Source organism: Olea europaea, chromosome 1 (assembly GCF_002742605.1).
Source record: "Olea europaea var. sylvestris chromosome 1, O_europaea_v1, whole genome shotgun sequence".
In the NCBI taxonomy this organism is placed as follows: Eukaryota; Viridiplantae; Streptophyta; class Magnoliopsida; order Lamiales; family Oleaceae; genus Olea; species Olea europaea.
In genome coordinates this window covers 5,869,717-5,883,066 of record NC_036237.1, presented here as the reverse complement: position 1 = coordinate 5,883,066, position 13,350 = coordinate 5,869,717, and the positions used below count along the sequence as shown (strand labels likewise).

At 37.5% G+C, this 13,350-nt stretch overlaps 3 protein-coding genes across 5 annotated transcripts in view; 2 read left to right on the top strand and 1 right to left on the bottom strand.

The window, feature by feature from the left end:
* The window catches only part of LOC111403605 (ABC transporter B family member 20-like), a 1,991-nt gene extending 1,378 nt beyond the window's left edge, over nucleotides 1-613 (bottom strand). The window contains exon 1 of the mRNA XM_023032177.1: nucleotides 518-613. Within this exon, the coding sequence (XP_022887945.1) occupies nucleotides 518-613 (96 nt within the window). The remainder of the gene's footprint in view (nucleotides 1-517) is intronic.
* On the top strand, nucleotides 146-4,665 carry LOC111383552 (serine/arginine-rich splicing factor RS2Z33-like). Of its 3 annotated transcripts, XM_023007699.1 has the most exons (7): nucleotides 146-288; nucleotides 1,127-1,247; nucleotides 1,815-1,854; nucleotides 1,964-2,059; nucleotides 2,808-3,004; nucleotides 3,105-3,200; nucleotides 4,098-4,665. In XM_023007699.1, the coding sequence occupies exons 2-7, from the start codon at nucleotides 1,138-1,140 to the stop codon at nucleotides 4,447-4,449; spliced, it is 891 nt and encodes a 296-aa protein (XP_022863467.1). In that variant the 5' UTR covers nucleotides 146-288; nucleotides 1,127-1,137; the 3' UTR covers nucleotides 4,450-4,665. The 3 variants fall into 3 exon arrangements, with proteins under 3 accessions (XP_022863467.1, XP_022863523.1, XP_022863592.1); XM_023007755.1 differs by lacking the exon at nucleotides 146-288 and having other exon boundaries at nucleotides 1,107-1,247; XM_023007824.1 differs by lacking the exon at nucleotides 146-288 and having other exon boundaries at nucleotides 1,572-1,854.
* Nucleotides 4,666-6,548: 1,883 nt separating this feature from the next.
* LOC111383463 (ankyrin repeat domain-containing protein 13C-like) lies at nucleotides 6,549-11,296 on the top strand. The gene is made up of 4 exons (XM_023007608.1): nucleotides 6,549-6,781; nucleotides 6,968-7,016; nucleotides 7,120-8,810; nucleotides 10,600-11,296. Exons 3-4 carry the CDS (start codon nucleotides 7,215-7,217, stop codon nucleotides 10,975-10,977), a joined length of 1,974 nt encoding a protein of 657 aa, XP_022863376.1. The 5' UTR covers nucleotides 6,549-6,781; nucleotides 6,968-7,016; nucleotides 7,120-7,214; the 3' UTR covers nucleotides 10,978-11,296.
* The last annotated feature ends 2,054 nt before the right edge of the window (nucleotides 11,297-13,350 follow it).

The window sequence follows — 13,350 nt, the reverse complement described above, 5'->3', positions numbered from 1 at the left end:
AAAAAAAAACATTTTTACAAAATTTATTTTCAAAAAATCTACATCAAATATGCTATATTTATGTAAAATCGAAAATATTTGAAAGTTTTTGAACTTCGAAAGTTAGAGGTAGTAACCATGTAGTTGGAGGAGTATTTATTTAATTTGGTTTTATACTCATTCTCTCCGCGTGAGTCATGCCTTGTTTTAAAAATCTAGTCGTGTATAAATAATTAGAGATTCGTTATCCTCTTCCTTCTCTTGCACCGAAAGAAACCCCAATTTCAGACTTAGGGTTTACGGCTTCAGGTACGCCCTACTCTTCTCCCTCTCTCTCTCTCTCTGCTTGATGAGTGTGGATGTGGATGTGGATGTGGATGTGGATGATTATATCTTCATATTATTTCGTTGAAATTTTCGATCAGATCTCTCATTTTTCAATGCTTATTCTTCCTTGAGATTTTCATTTCTTAGTTCTTGCGTAGAGAGTCTAGAAGTTTGCGCATTTTATTTTTTAATTAAGAACCAGTTTGATTACTTTTGAAAAGCCACTGAGTTGATAACTGGAGGTGGGTTGGCTCATTTTTGCCTGTATTTTCTTTTCTGATTGCTCATATTTCTTTGGTCGTAACATATTTATTTTACCGGTATCTGTTAAATCCGTAAGTTAAAAGTCCTGATTTTGCTTAGGAACTGGTAGGGATTATGAAAATTGATTTTTTGACCGAGAAAAATGGATTCCACCAGTTAGTGAATAAGTAAAAAATATGCCTGGAATAGTGAAATAATGGTTAAAAAAAAAAAAATTTTATTTTTTGGTTTGAAAAATTGCTACCAAATGGGAGCTTAGGAATTTAATTAAATGGGCTTATTTGCACTACTATGTATTTAAGAGTAAGAATCATGTTAATTGTTGGTGGAAGACCTTTTTTCATTAACCAGTTATGCTTAGTCAAATTTTCTGGAGTTCAGATAGGTACTTAATTCACGGAATGTATTATTATATATTCATGTACTCTTTGGTAATGGAGAAATTTATTTTACACTGATGTGCACATAATATTTATTTAGCTGGCTAGTTGATTGATTACACAGGGCTTTTTGGAAGGTCTGTAATGAAATGAGAATGCTTTCGAGTCTATTGTAGGGAAATTTAAGATGCCTCGTTATGATGATCGCCATGGTAATTCAACACGACTCTATGTTGGGCATTTGTCATCGAGGACACGATCACGTGATCTAGAGGACGTCTTTAGCAGATACGGAAGGTCATTCCTTTTCCACTGGCTAATATTTAAGAAATATAACCGTGGTAGAGATCTTTATTTTTTTTAACAACTGAGAATACTTTGTGTTACCTATATGTTTCTCTGCTATCTTGATTTCTGTACAATTCTTCGCCCCATTTACGATATGTAGTTGGCAGTGGTCATTTCTGTGATGAGTCTGCATGAAGGCGTCCCTCGGGGAACAAGAACCATTGGAAAGACCTTTTGGTCCATCATCGATTTACCTTTTCTATTTAAAATGAAGTATTTTGAGAGAAATTGGCCCATGTTTTGGTGATTTTAACTTGAATAATGTTTCTGAAGGTTTCTGGGTTTGTTGCCCAACCTGGAGGTCTATGGTGAGAGGTGTACCCCTTGGTGGATTTGGTCAATATTCGTGCAGTATTTTAGGGGCTTTGGCAATTCTTATGATAGTGTTATTGCGTGTTTTTTTGATGGGAATTCCAACAACCAAAGTGGTGTTTAATTCATCTTTGAGGGAAAAGTATGAAGCCGTTAGTTCTAATGTCTTGATGCCCTTGTTGTTTCTGGCCACCATTTACGCAGAGTACGTGATGTGGATATGAAGCGTGACTATGCATTTGTGGTATGCAGTTATGTTCTTATTGTTTTACACAATACAAATCTGTCCTCATGCATATGTACTCTGTGAATATTATCTTCTTTTCCACTTTCCTTTTGCACTTCTCACACAGGACTTTAGTGATCCTCGAGATGCTGATGATGCGAGATATGCGTTAGATGGACGGGATGTTGATGGGAGTCGTATTATAGTTGAATTTGCAAAGGGGGTAAGCTGCATTGGAGTTGTTCATTCACTGTTCTGGATTTTTTTTTATGAAGTTTGTTGAATTTACAGACTTTTATCGTTATGAACGTAATCACTGCAAACGTTATGGATACAATTTGTTTTCATATTTGCAATTTGCATGGTGCAATTTACGATAGAAAACCTCACACAAGAAACGTGTGAAGCAGTTCATTGCGAATTACTCATATAGTTTCCTGACCACTCATTAAGCCCTCTATAATTCAAAAATGACGCTTAAAAATCCTTTCAAATACTTCCTAGGAGTTGCCTCGTTTTTCACAATCACTAGGCATGTTATCTGATGTTCCAAAAACGGAAGGGAGTCTGCTTACTCTTTCAGAATTATGGGGTTTACATGAGTTGATGCTGAGTTCTGGAAAGATCCGGAAGGCATTTTATCGCATGTTCATTTAATATGTTTTTGGAGTAGTGGTAGTATGTTATCTGAAGTTGTTTCTGGGATCATTATATTCTAGGCCGATTTGCCTTGGTCGAATGCAAATCAATACAAATATTAAAAAAAAATGCAGTACTAATAATTTTTGTTAACTTCTAGCTTTCCGTACTTTGGATTCTTATTTATGAACCTGTGAAAATATTTATGAAAATATTAAATGGTGTTTTCTTCTTCTTTTTTTTACACGATCCTTTATTTTGGTACCTGTCTTTTGACTTGATGGTTGTGGGCTTATGATGTATTATTAAAATAGGTTTAACTTGCAATTTAGGTACCACGTGGTCCAGGTGGGTCACGGGAATATCTTGGAAGAGGTCCTGCACCAGGAACAGGACGCTGCTTCAATTGTGGAATTGAGGGACACTGGGCTCGAGATTGCAAGGCTGGAGATTGGAAGAACAAATGTTATCACTGTGGGGAGCGAGGTCATATAGAAAAGAATTGTCCAAACAGTCCCAAGAAAGTTAGGTATGTAAATTGGGCTTTTTGTTCCTCACTACTTTTCCAGCTTTCATGGATTTGAAAAAATTTAATATTCTTCAGTGAGTTAAAATGTTTCTTGCAACAGACATGGACGGAGTTACTCCCGCTCACCATCTCCTCGACGCGGTAGAAGTCGGAGCCGGAGCCGGAGCCGTGGTTATAGTAGGAGTCCTAGTCGCAGGTTCCACCCAACCTCTACACTCACTTCTCTGCACATGAAATTTTTCTTTATACTTATGTTCTTTTGAAATCCACATTCTATTATTCTCTGAGCCCCACACTTCACAACAGGTAATGTTGCATGGTTGCTATTATTTTGAGGAGTTATCTTATTATTTTGTCCTCGCAACAATGCTGGAAGTTTGTAGTGGTGGAGATTTGAGGATATGTGCTTATCTGGAACTGATCTTGTGGTTTGATTTTCATGTCTAACATTTTAATATTTCTAATCATGGGATTTATTTCTTTATCACTTCAACTTTTCCTTATGGGACTTGCTCCTTATTGAGTTTTGTTGATTGGCTGACTGGTGACAGACTTGTCCTTCACGCATCACTGACGTGAGAAATCCCATTTTGTAAATTCTAGAGTATGAAGTTAGGGAAATTATTTACTATTAGAAAAATTGTTCTGCATTTATAATGTGCACTCGCTACATTCATATTTTTATATTGTTGGCTAGTAATACAATACAACAAAAAGCCACTCCTCAAATTCAGGAGATTTTATAACAAAAATTCAAAATCAATGATAAAATAGTGATAGTTTTTTGACAATTGAAGTATTAAAAATAAATATACAATATATAGCTGTATAATATTTTTCTCAAAAATCAATGTGGTCTTGTCTGTACTTTGTAGCGCTGATGGAATTCAAATGTTTAGCAGAAAGCGGAGTTAGTCTCAAGTGAGCTTGTATTATCAGGCTAACAAGGATGAATTTATAAGCGTGTTCTGCTCTTGCAGAAATAGTGCAAAATGTGCCCATTTAAAGTGTTTTAACATGTGCAGATATTTGTTTTATGGTTTGTGCTTAGCTGTGTATACAAAATGACACTGTTTGTCATAATTCTTTGCAGCCGATCCAGATCACCACCCCCAAAGAGGGATCGCGGTATTGAACGTGGGGAGGGAGGGTCAAGGAGGCGGCATAAGACCTCACCATCTCCATCCAAGGGAAGGGCCCACAGCCCAAAAGCTGAGCAAAGCCCTAGAAAGAGGGGTACGCCATCGCCAAGAGATGGTAAGGCTGCCAATGGATCAGACTATAGCAGGAGTCCAAATAGAAGGAACAGGAGCCCCGAGGATGATGATGTTGAGGAGAGGAGTCCCATTGAAGAAAATGGTCGCAATCGCAGCTTTAGCCCTAGGGACAGTGGAAGCCCTGTTGATGATGATGAAAATCATGGATCTCCGAGGGGCAGTGAATAGTTTGAGATTAACCAAGTATGTCTGAATTCACTATCGTCTGAACTTGTGGTATAATTTGTTGAGTGGTTTATTTGATCTAGGGACTATATTTGCTCGGGATATGTGAAACCTTTGTATGTGGATTTATCGTATTTTGCAGTTTGTACCATAACTAATTGGATTATCTTCTTTCTTTGGAGAAACTATTCTAGATTGCTAAAGACTTGCTTCGTGAAATTATTTTGTTATCATTCCGTGACCAAGTGACATTCTTGCTGATTACAGATTGCAGACGAAGGGTAATGATTTCTTTTCCAAGTTTCTATTTCTTAATAGGTGCTTGCTGGGTAGTATATCCAGATTTTTTATAATTGCTTCTCATGGTCTGTTTTTTTCTCCATTTCTGGATTGTTATTGGTTGGGTTTTGCTATTTGTACACCGAAGAATGAAGGGTTTAGCAGCACCTTGTCTTGTTGGCTTTGCAAATTAGTTCCGTCACATAAAGAAGTCAATCGCATCTGGCCGTTTTATCACCTCACAATTTTGTGGGGGTGGTCTTGTGCCGAATAAAAAAATTGCGGGCTCCCATTGTGAGAGGGCCTGTATACTGGTGTACACATAGCCAAACTCCTTATTGGTCAGGGTGTTCATTATTATTCAGTCATACCCAATATTATGATGAATAGACTCGTACTTTTCCCTGCTGATCATTGCCAACATTTCCTTTGAAAGCTTGCTCGCTCTCGTCCCCGACGATCAGAAAGTAAGTGTTGCCAAATTTCTCATCTAGGCCCTGGTTTTTCTCAGTGGCACGGCTTCTCATCGTGCCTTCGAATGCATAGCAATTGATGTTTGTATTACAATAATCTCCTATTTGACGATCACTATTTGGTAAAAAACAATGTTTTGAGTAGTTATTTTTAGGAGAATGTTTGGGTAAAAAAGATGGGAAATGTTTTGGTTTTACATACAGAATATTTTATCATGTGAATATATAATTGAAAATGAAAATATAGAATATTATTATTTTTATTATTTTTTCTTCCCAAATAATGGTCGTGAAAGGGGTTGAACACAATGAAGATGAAGAAAAGTAGTAGTCTTTATATTTACATTTACATTTACATTGATTTGTACGTCAATGGATTAATATCAAATCTTGATGTGCAGATGGGTAATGGGTGACATGATAATCATTTTCTAAGATAAAACAAACTACGTATGGATGGATGAGAGATGCTAATCAAATAGGGGCACTAACAGGGATTTAAACAGTCACTTCAACCCGTGACTTGAATTGGTTGTCCTCGTGGAAAACGCCACCTCCACGAATAAGATTGTGTCGTGGATGGCTATGGCACCACCATTACCTTGCAGAAAATAATTCAGAAAAAATAAATTTTGTTTCGTGGACGGCTGGGTCACCGCCATTGCCTTATATAAATTAATAAAGTAGTTAAAAAAAAAAAACTATACCTGTGGATTCGACCTTATCAGCCTTCTACAATTTGTTTGCAAGAACAAAATCTTGCACATAGTTGTTTCGAGAATCTTAAACCTTTTTTTCCGATATGATTCTTGCAAGCGAATGGTGGTAAAAGGGTGATGAGCTACTTATTAAAAATTTAGATTTTAATTTAACCATCAATTTTAATCACATATTTCATCAATTTTTATTAAAAATTTATTTTTAATTTCTATCAAACAAGGGTAATATATATTTATATATTTTGTTTTCGAAAATATGCCAATAAAAAGTAATTTGCTTGTTTGTAAACAGAGTTAACTATAGGTAATTTTTTCTTTTCAAACCATGATCTAAAGGCCTGTTTGGGAGCGATTTTTTCATCTAAAAAATTGATTTTTTGACCGTTATTTCATTATTTTAGCCGTTATATTTGACTTCTTTTTCCACAGGTGGACCCTACTTTTCTCCTAGCGGTCAAAAAATCAATTATCAAAATCACTCTCAAACATGCTCTAAATTTAACTGAACTTGCTACTTGTCTAGAAAATTGAACCAAAAAAATAAAGATAAAAGAATTAAAAATTATAGGATAAAATGTTTGAATAAAGAAAAAGGTCAATTAAAATATTTAGATGTTAGATTCGTAATATATCTCCAGAGGAAGGGCAAACGTCTAAATCCCTTTCCAGGCAACCAAAATAACAAATCAACCGCGAACCTGAAACATGATCCCCTCTCAAATCTCACCAAAACAATAAAGAGCGTGTGTGTGTATATATATGTAGAGAGAGAGGGGGGGACGGGAGAGGGAAAGAGAGTGGCGCAAAACTGAGTGCATCGCATTCAAGATTCTGATCGAAACTAGATCACCTTTAGTATATCGGGTAATTTTCTATATTTTTAACGATTATACGCGCGAGCAGCGTACTTGATTGCGTTTTTTTTATTCTGTTTCTTTTTTCCCTCAAGTTTAATTGATGTGTACGCAGAAGTAGGGCCGGATGATGTGTTATGCTAATTTCCCGCTTTTTAATGTTTTGGCCGTTTCTGTTTACTTTCTTGAAATGCAGCTTTCGGAATTGGCATCAATATTTGATGGGGTCTTGTGTATATCACAATGTGAGTTTTAAACTTGCAATGTCAAATGATCATTTTAGTGAAAAGTCTGAATTTTGTAGTTAAAGGCTAAAACGATCTGCATTATAATATCAAGATCTTTTAGAGGTGCATTTCAGAAGGAGTGTGGGAGAAATTGAAATCTATTTGCATTGATTAAAGGGAAAAAAGGTATACAAAGTGGAGGAAAGAAGAAAGGCCATGGAAGATGTGTCAAAATATGCACACAGTCCTGCACATTTGGCAGTCTTGCAGCGTGACCATGTTGTTCTGAAAGGGATTGTTGCTTCCCTTCCTCGACTGGCCAAGGCAGGAGAGGTGAATACAGAGACTGAGTCTTTGGCTGCTGAAAAGGATGCTGATGCTGTATGTGCAGTAATTGATAGGCGGGATGTACCAGGCAGGGAAACCCCTTTGCACCTTGCGGTGAGGCTTAATGATGCAACTTCTGCAGAGATTTTAATGTCAGCAGGTGCTGATTGGAGTCTTCAGAATGAAAATGGATGGAGTGCACTTCAGGAAGCAGTGTGTGCTAGGGAGGAGAATATTGCTATGATCATTGCAAGACACTACCAGCCTCTTGCCTGGGCCAAATGGTGCCGTAGACTTCCTAGGATTGTGGCCTCTGCAGCTCGGATTCGTGACTTTTACATGGAGATATCCTTCCATTTTGAGAGCTCAGTGATACCATTTATTGGTAGGATTGCTCCCTCAGACACTTACAGGATATGGAAACGCGGTTCTAATCTCCGTGCAGATATGACTCTTGCTGGGTTTGATGGTTTCCATATCCAACGGTCTGATCAAACTTTTCTCTTCTTTGGAGAGGGCTATTTTTGGGAAGGTGGAAATAGATCTTTGCCTCCTGGTTCTTTGATAGTTCTCTCCCATAAGAAGAAAGAAATCACAAATGCTTTTGAGGGAGCTGGAGTTCAACCATCAGAAGCTGCAGTTGCCCGTGAAGTGGCTTGCATGTCTCGAACTAATATGTACAGGCCAGGAATTGATGTTACTCAAGCTGAGTTTGTTCCACATTTGAATTGGAGACGACAGGAGAGGACTGAGTCAGTTGGAGCTTGGAAGGCCAAGGTTTATGATATGCTTCACGTGTCATTGAGCGTGAAGTCAAGGCGAGTTCCTGGTGCTATGACTGATGAGGAGCTTTTTGCGGTGAATGATGATGATAGAATAGCAAATGGTGTTGGACATGATGAATATAGTGATGTTTTAACTGCTGAGGAAAGAATGCAGTTAGATTCTGCTTTTCACAAGGGGAACTCCGATGGTCTGGAGAATGATGAGGAATCTGATTTTCAGGATAGACGTGAAAATTATAATGGGCATTCATTTGAATCTTGTGAATCAAATGTTGCTATGAAAGAAGAGAAAAGTTGGTTCGGTTGGAGCAAGAAAGGTTTGAAAAATACAGGAGATGATCCTGATGATTTAAAGATTCGGAAAAAATTCTTGACGTTGGCACCAGATGATAGAAAGCAGTGGCTCAATGAAAGTAGCCTATCATCGTCTGAATTTCTCAGGGAAGATATTGGGAACTTTAAAAAATCCAACGACAAACGCAGCAAGAAGAAAAAGAAGAAAGGGGCCCCTAGTGGGTCAAAGAATGAGAGCGAGTATAAGAAAGGTCTAAGACCAGTTTTGTGGTTGACACCAGATTTTCCTTTGAAAACAGACGAACTCTTGCCTTTACTTGATATACTGGCTAACAAGGTAAAAGCTGTTAGGAGACTAAGAGAGGTTTTGACTACTAAATTTCCTCCTGGCACCTTTCCGGTCAAGGTACTTACCGGTCATGTCCCTTATTGCTCTTGATGATGTTCCTGTCTTTTTTTTTTGATTGGTTCATTGTCAGTTGCACCTTTTTTCTGTTTTTGTTATCTATTTTCTTTCCTACCCGCAGTGTCTCCCATCTTTGTTGCTTCTAATGTGCTGTTCTTGTAATATTTGCAGTTTGGCTTGTGCTTATAATTTTCTACAAGTGTTAGCTGTTCATCATCTCATGAAATTAATTCAGCTAATCTGTAATTCTCCGTGCACAGAGTTTTCCCCTTGTTCTTGGCTAAGAGAGCAATGTGTCATTTACAGTAACCATCCCCAAGCATTAAGTACACATTTTCCAAGAAGCAAAAACCAGATATTTCACTGATAAAGTAACATATGCAGTCTCTGATATCATTTTTCTTCATAACGTAAAAATTAAAAATGCACTCATTTATTTTCTTTTTTCCTTACCTTCAAGTTCATGTAGCACAATTATAGAGTATGAGTATCTTAAAATTAGTTTACTTAACCCTGTTTGGTGGAGATTAAAATCAGGTTTTAGTGGATTTTTGATAAAATCAGGATGTTGAATATTCTTATGGAAGTTGAAAAGCACCAAAAAATTCCCTCTTCTTTTGGAGTTAACAGTCCAGCCCTACTTGTATTGGGTTCGGATGTAATTTTTCACTGTGATTGAAACTTGATTGTATATATTTTCATGTGGTATATGTCTAGTCTGGGGATTTTGCCCTTTTTCTTTCTATTTCAATGAAATTTGATTGATTGGAGCAAAATCCTAATTGCATGTGCCAACCAGACTTTAAGACAACATCAAATCTTATTTAAGCAACAGTATCCAGCCTAACAGATATTTTTTATTTATTATCTTTGTCTGTACGTTTATAAAGGTGGATTCCATCATTGATAAATATAAGGCTCTTACATCTACTAAAGTTACTCTTACTTTACATATCTTCATGCATTCGTTGATTTTTGTTTGCTCATAAATCAATTTGTTAGTGCCATATTATAGTAAATAAAACTCCAACGCGTTATTGTATTGTTTGCAACAAGACATATATTCCTAACATATCTTCGCCGCTGTCTTCAGGCCTCTTCTGTACAATTACCTTTATCAGAATATATAGAGTATCTTTAATTATATTTATCTCCTATTAAGCAAGCAAAGGTTTACTGTTGAAAGTCAAATTTGCTTCATGCACTGAAAGCATGAACCAAATAATCACTACTTCAGGAGGTGTAGACCGATTCAGTAATAGATCTTGCCCGGTCACAAGAAAACGTGGATTACACATAGATTTAACCGTTCTTTCCTTTTGTCTATGTTGGGAGTTTCTTGAGAATTAAATTTTGATTTTTCTGTTATTTTTCTCCACATCATCCATAATTTGTTAGTAATCATTACAGTATGTGCCAATGTCCAAATCTTCAAAGAGTTCTTTTATCTCCATTTACTCACTCCTTACATTGGACATGTATGAAAAAATAGTGATTAGAGAAGATTCATCTCGTTGATTATCCTAGTTAAGATTATTTAGCATTTCAAATATGAGTTGACATTATATTGGTTAAAACTGCCAATAGATTCAATTGCTGGTGATGTACATCTCACGTAATTTTGAGCACGAATTTTATCCTTTTGTTCCATAACTTGATGCCTTAACAGTTCAAAATAATCACCTCTTTTTCTAATGCATTTGAAAACATTGACATAGCCTGCTCAAAGTACTTATTGCTATCTTGGATCTTTGGGTACTATTGTGACTGATAAATATGTATTCCGCAGATTGCCATCCCAATTGTCCCAACCATTCGGGTCCTAGCGACATTTACAAAGTTTGAGGAGCTTCAGCCAATGGAGGAGTTTTCGACCCCTCTCTCCAGTCCCGTACATTTCCAAGATGCCAAATCTAAGGACTTTGAAGGTTCCACATCATGGATTTCATGGATGAAGGGAAGCCGTGGGGAACAATTAAGTGAAAATCGCAGTTTCAGAGATGATATTGACCCTTTTTACATACCATCTGACTATGCATGGGTTGATGCAAATGAGAAAAAACGTAGGATGAAAGCGAAGAGAGCAAAAGACAAGAAACATAAAAAGCCTGTTGCTGCGAAAAATCCCGGTTATGCTCGGCAGTTTAATGAAGATATCAAGGATTAGTGGCAGTGAAAGATAAACAATTGCAAAAGATTAGAGGCTGCAACATCAGAATGCGAAGAATGATGTAAAACTAGTCTTTGAATGTCTGGCTTCTTTAACTCTTTTCTTCCTTAGATTTAAATTCTTTACCCTATAGGGCTTCAGTTTGTATAGAGCAACTTGAATGTTAAATCAAAATTTCGATCAGTTTTGAGCTCCGACTCCTCTCAGATTTCTCTTTGTTCCTCTCTTCTCTTTCACTCTCTTCTGTTTCTCCTGGAAGGTTTGAATGTTTTGGAGGATTCAGTGGTATATCGTGATATAATGATCGTCATCTTCAGTTGAGTATTGTTACTGATCTGGAAAATTGGAAATCAATATCCTGTTGTTGGAAGACTTCTTCAAATGTGTCCATGCTTATTTTTTTCCTTTAATGGAATTGTTTGCAGAACTAACAGTTCCTTTACGGTTTACGAAGAATTTTATCTAATGGGAGGGGAAAGCTAATGCTCTTGAAAGGTTTAGACTGTTTTAAGTTCACGTTACACAATTTTGAAGAATGGAAGTCGCAATCTTGTTAACATAACTGTGTTAAGGCAACCTACATAAGCTATGAATTAATGGTGAGGGAGTATTGTGCACGTAGACAACGGTAATCAATCTCAGGGAAAAAAAATTTCTATACTCCTGAAACACTGTACTCAATGAAAATGTTTATTATTTTTCACTTATTTTCCACGAGTAGGATGACCAGGCGTGCTCTTAACCAGCTAGTTTGACCAAGAATTTCATTTCAACATTATTCTACTTACTCCACAATGATATTTTTCCATTTAAAAGCTTCTCTACTAAGAACTTTTGTCATGCCTTGTCTGAAGATAGAACAGGCAATGGTAAACCTTACTGTCACCTATGTAAGTAGTTCTAAGCTAGTATTTAATCGGCTTTAAACAAGTCAATTTTTGCCCCATTTGAATCTATCTACATACCGAAAATAAGTTTGAAAAATGTTCCATGAGATTTATGAATCCTCCCAATTTCGGTAGTGCACTTAGGAGTGACTCGAAATGGCTAGAGCCGGCATTTAGACAACTCGTGTAATGTATAGTCCGGCTTTCCGTGCGATATCTCCTTGCTAAAGGCCTATCTCTCATTTTGAAGGCGGGTTGAATGGAAGTCAGCACCACCCGCAGGTTCAGGAGAAAGCGAAGTTCTAAAGAAAAGAAAGAATCGAAGTTGTTGTAAGTTCAAAGGTCTTTTCGAACGGGGTGAATGAAGGAAAAATCTTTGATTGAGTGAATTCGCTTCACTTCCACTCACTTAAACTGGTCTAACGCCCATCTTTTCCGATCTCTTAGCCTAGCCTACCAGATCAATGGACTTAGCCGATCCGAGCCATCAAAGACCAAACTGTATAACCTGGATCCGAGCAGTGAACTGTCCTGCTAGCCTTACCCTGCAGTGAAGTTTCTTCCTTCCCTGACTTGCTTGAAAAAAAGCATTTCTTTTCCTTCGCTCGTAGGGGAAATACTTAACACTGGAATCCGGTCTGTCTATCTTACATTGGTTCTTCCATCTCGTTCATACCCAAAAAGCTTCAATTCACAACCTAGGATATATGCATCTTTCTCCACCATAGAAAATTTAGCTTCAGCATTGAATATTTTGTGCATGGCTAATGAAAGCAGTATAGGCTTCATCAATTTCCTCATCATTTTCAACTTTCTTTAAACGAGCCTGGAGTATAGTTGGTAAACTTAGTGCATATTCAGATGCTGATTGGGCTGGATGTCCCGATGACTTACGCGGCACTAGTGGGTACAGTGATGCTACCTTCGCTTCTTTATGAGATTACTTTGTTGAACCGATCTACATCTACGGAACCAACTTCAACTGTACCAACCCGGATAGTTTAGCTGGTGTATTCGGCGGCTCCCTATTCAGCGCTATGCATGGTTCCTTGGTAACCGGGCTCAAGGCTAGATAGAAGATAGGCTATTCCTCTTACCGTACTTCCCGAGGGGAGGTTGAAAAAGGCTGTTACAGAAGAAGCTGCAGTCCTTAGGCTAGACGATCATGCAAGTAGAGGATCGGGGAATAGCCTTCCGGGAAAGCAAGAAAGATTCCGGATAGATGGAATTCATGGTTCGAATTGGCTCAAGCCTGCAATAAGAAGATTCATCTGCTTAACACATGCATATCGGACAAACACGACTGTCGGGTTATTGCGGCGCGAGCTTAGCATGTTCTAGCTTCTCTATTGTCTTGTTGATCAACCAAGCTAGCTTCGTTCCAGCTCTCGATCCAGAGCTACTGCTTCAACAATCAACTGAGCTCAGGAAGTCAGGTTAAGACGTCGACTTATACAGGAGAGATGAAAAAGAATTCCTGTCT

Excerpts from the sequence above, each read along its gene's own strand:
- LOC111383552 (XM_023007699.1), top strand. The coding sequence starts at position 1,138 with ATGCCTCGTTATGATGATCGCCATGGTAATTCAACACGACTCTATGTT. Across the intron at positions 2,060-2,807 it reads TAGTTGAATTTGCAAAGGGG|GTACCACGTGGTCCAGGTGG; the intron begins GTAAGCTGCATT and ends CTTGCAATTTAG. Across the intron at positions 3,201-4,097 it reads AGTAGGAGTCCTAGTCGCAG|CCGATCCAGATCACCACCCC; the intron begins GTTCCACCCAAC and ends AATTCTTTGCAG.
- LOC111383463 (XM_023007608.1), top strand. The coding sequence starts at position 7,215 with ATGGAAGATGTGTCAAAATATGCACACAGTCCTGCACATTTGGCAGTC. Across the intron at positions 8,811-10,599 it reads CTGGCACCTTTCCGGTCAAG|ATTGCCATCCCAATTGTCCC; the intron begins GTACTTACCGGT and ends TGTATTCCGCAG.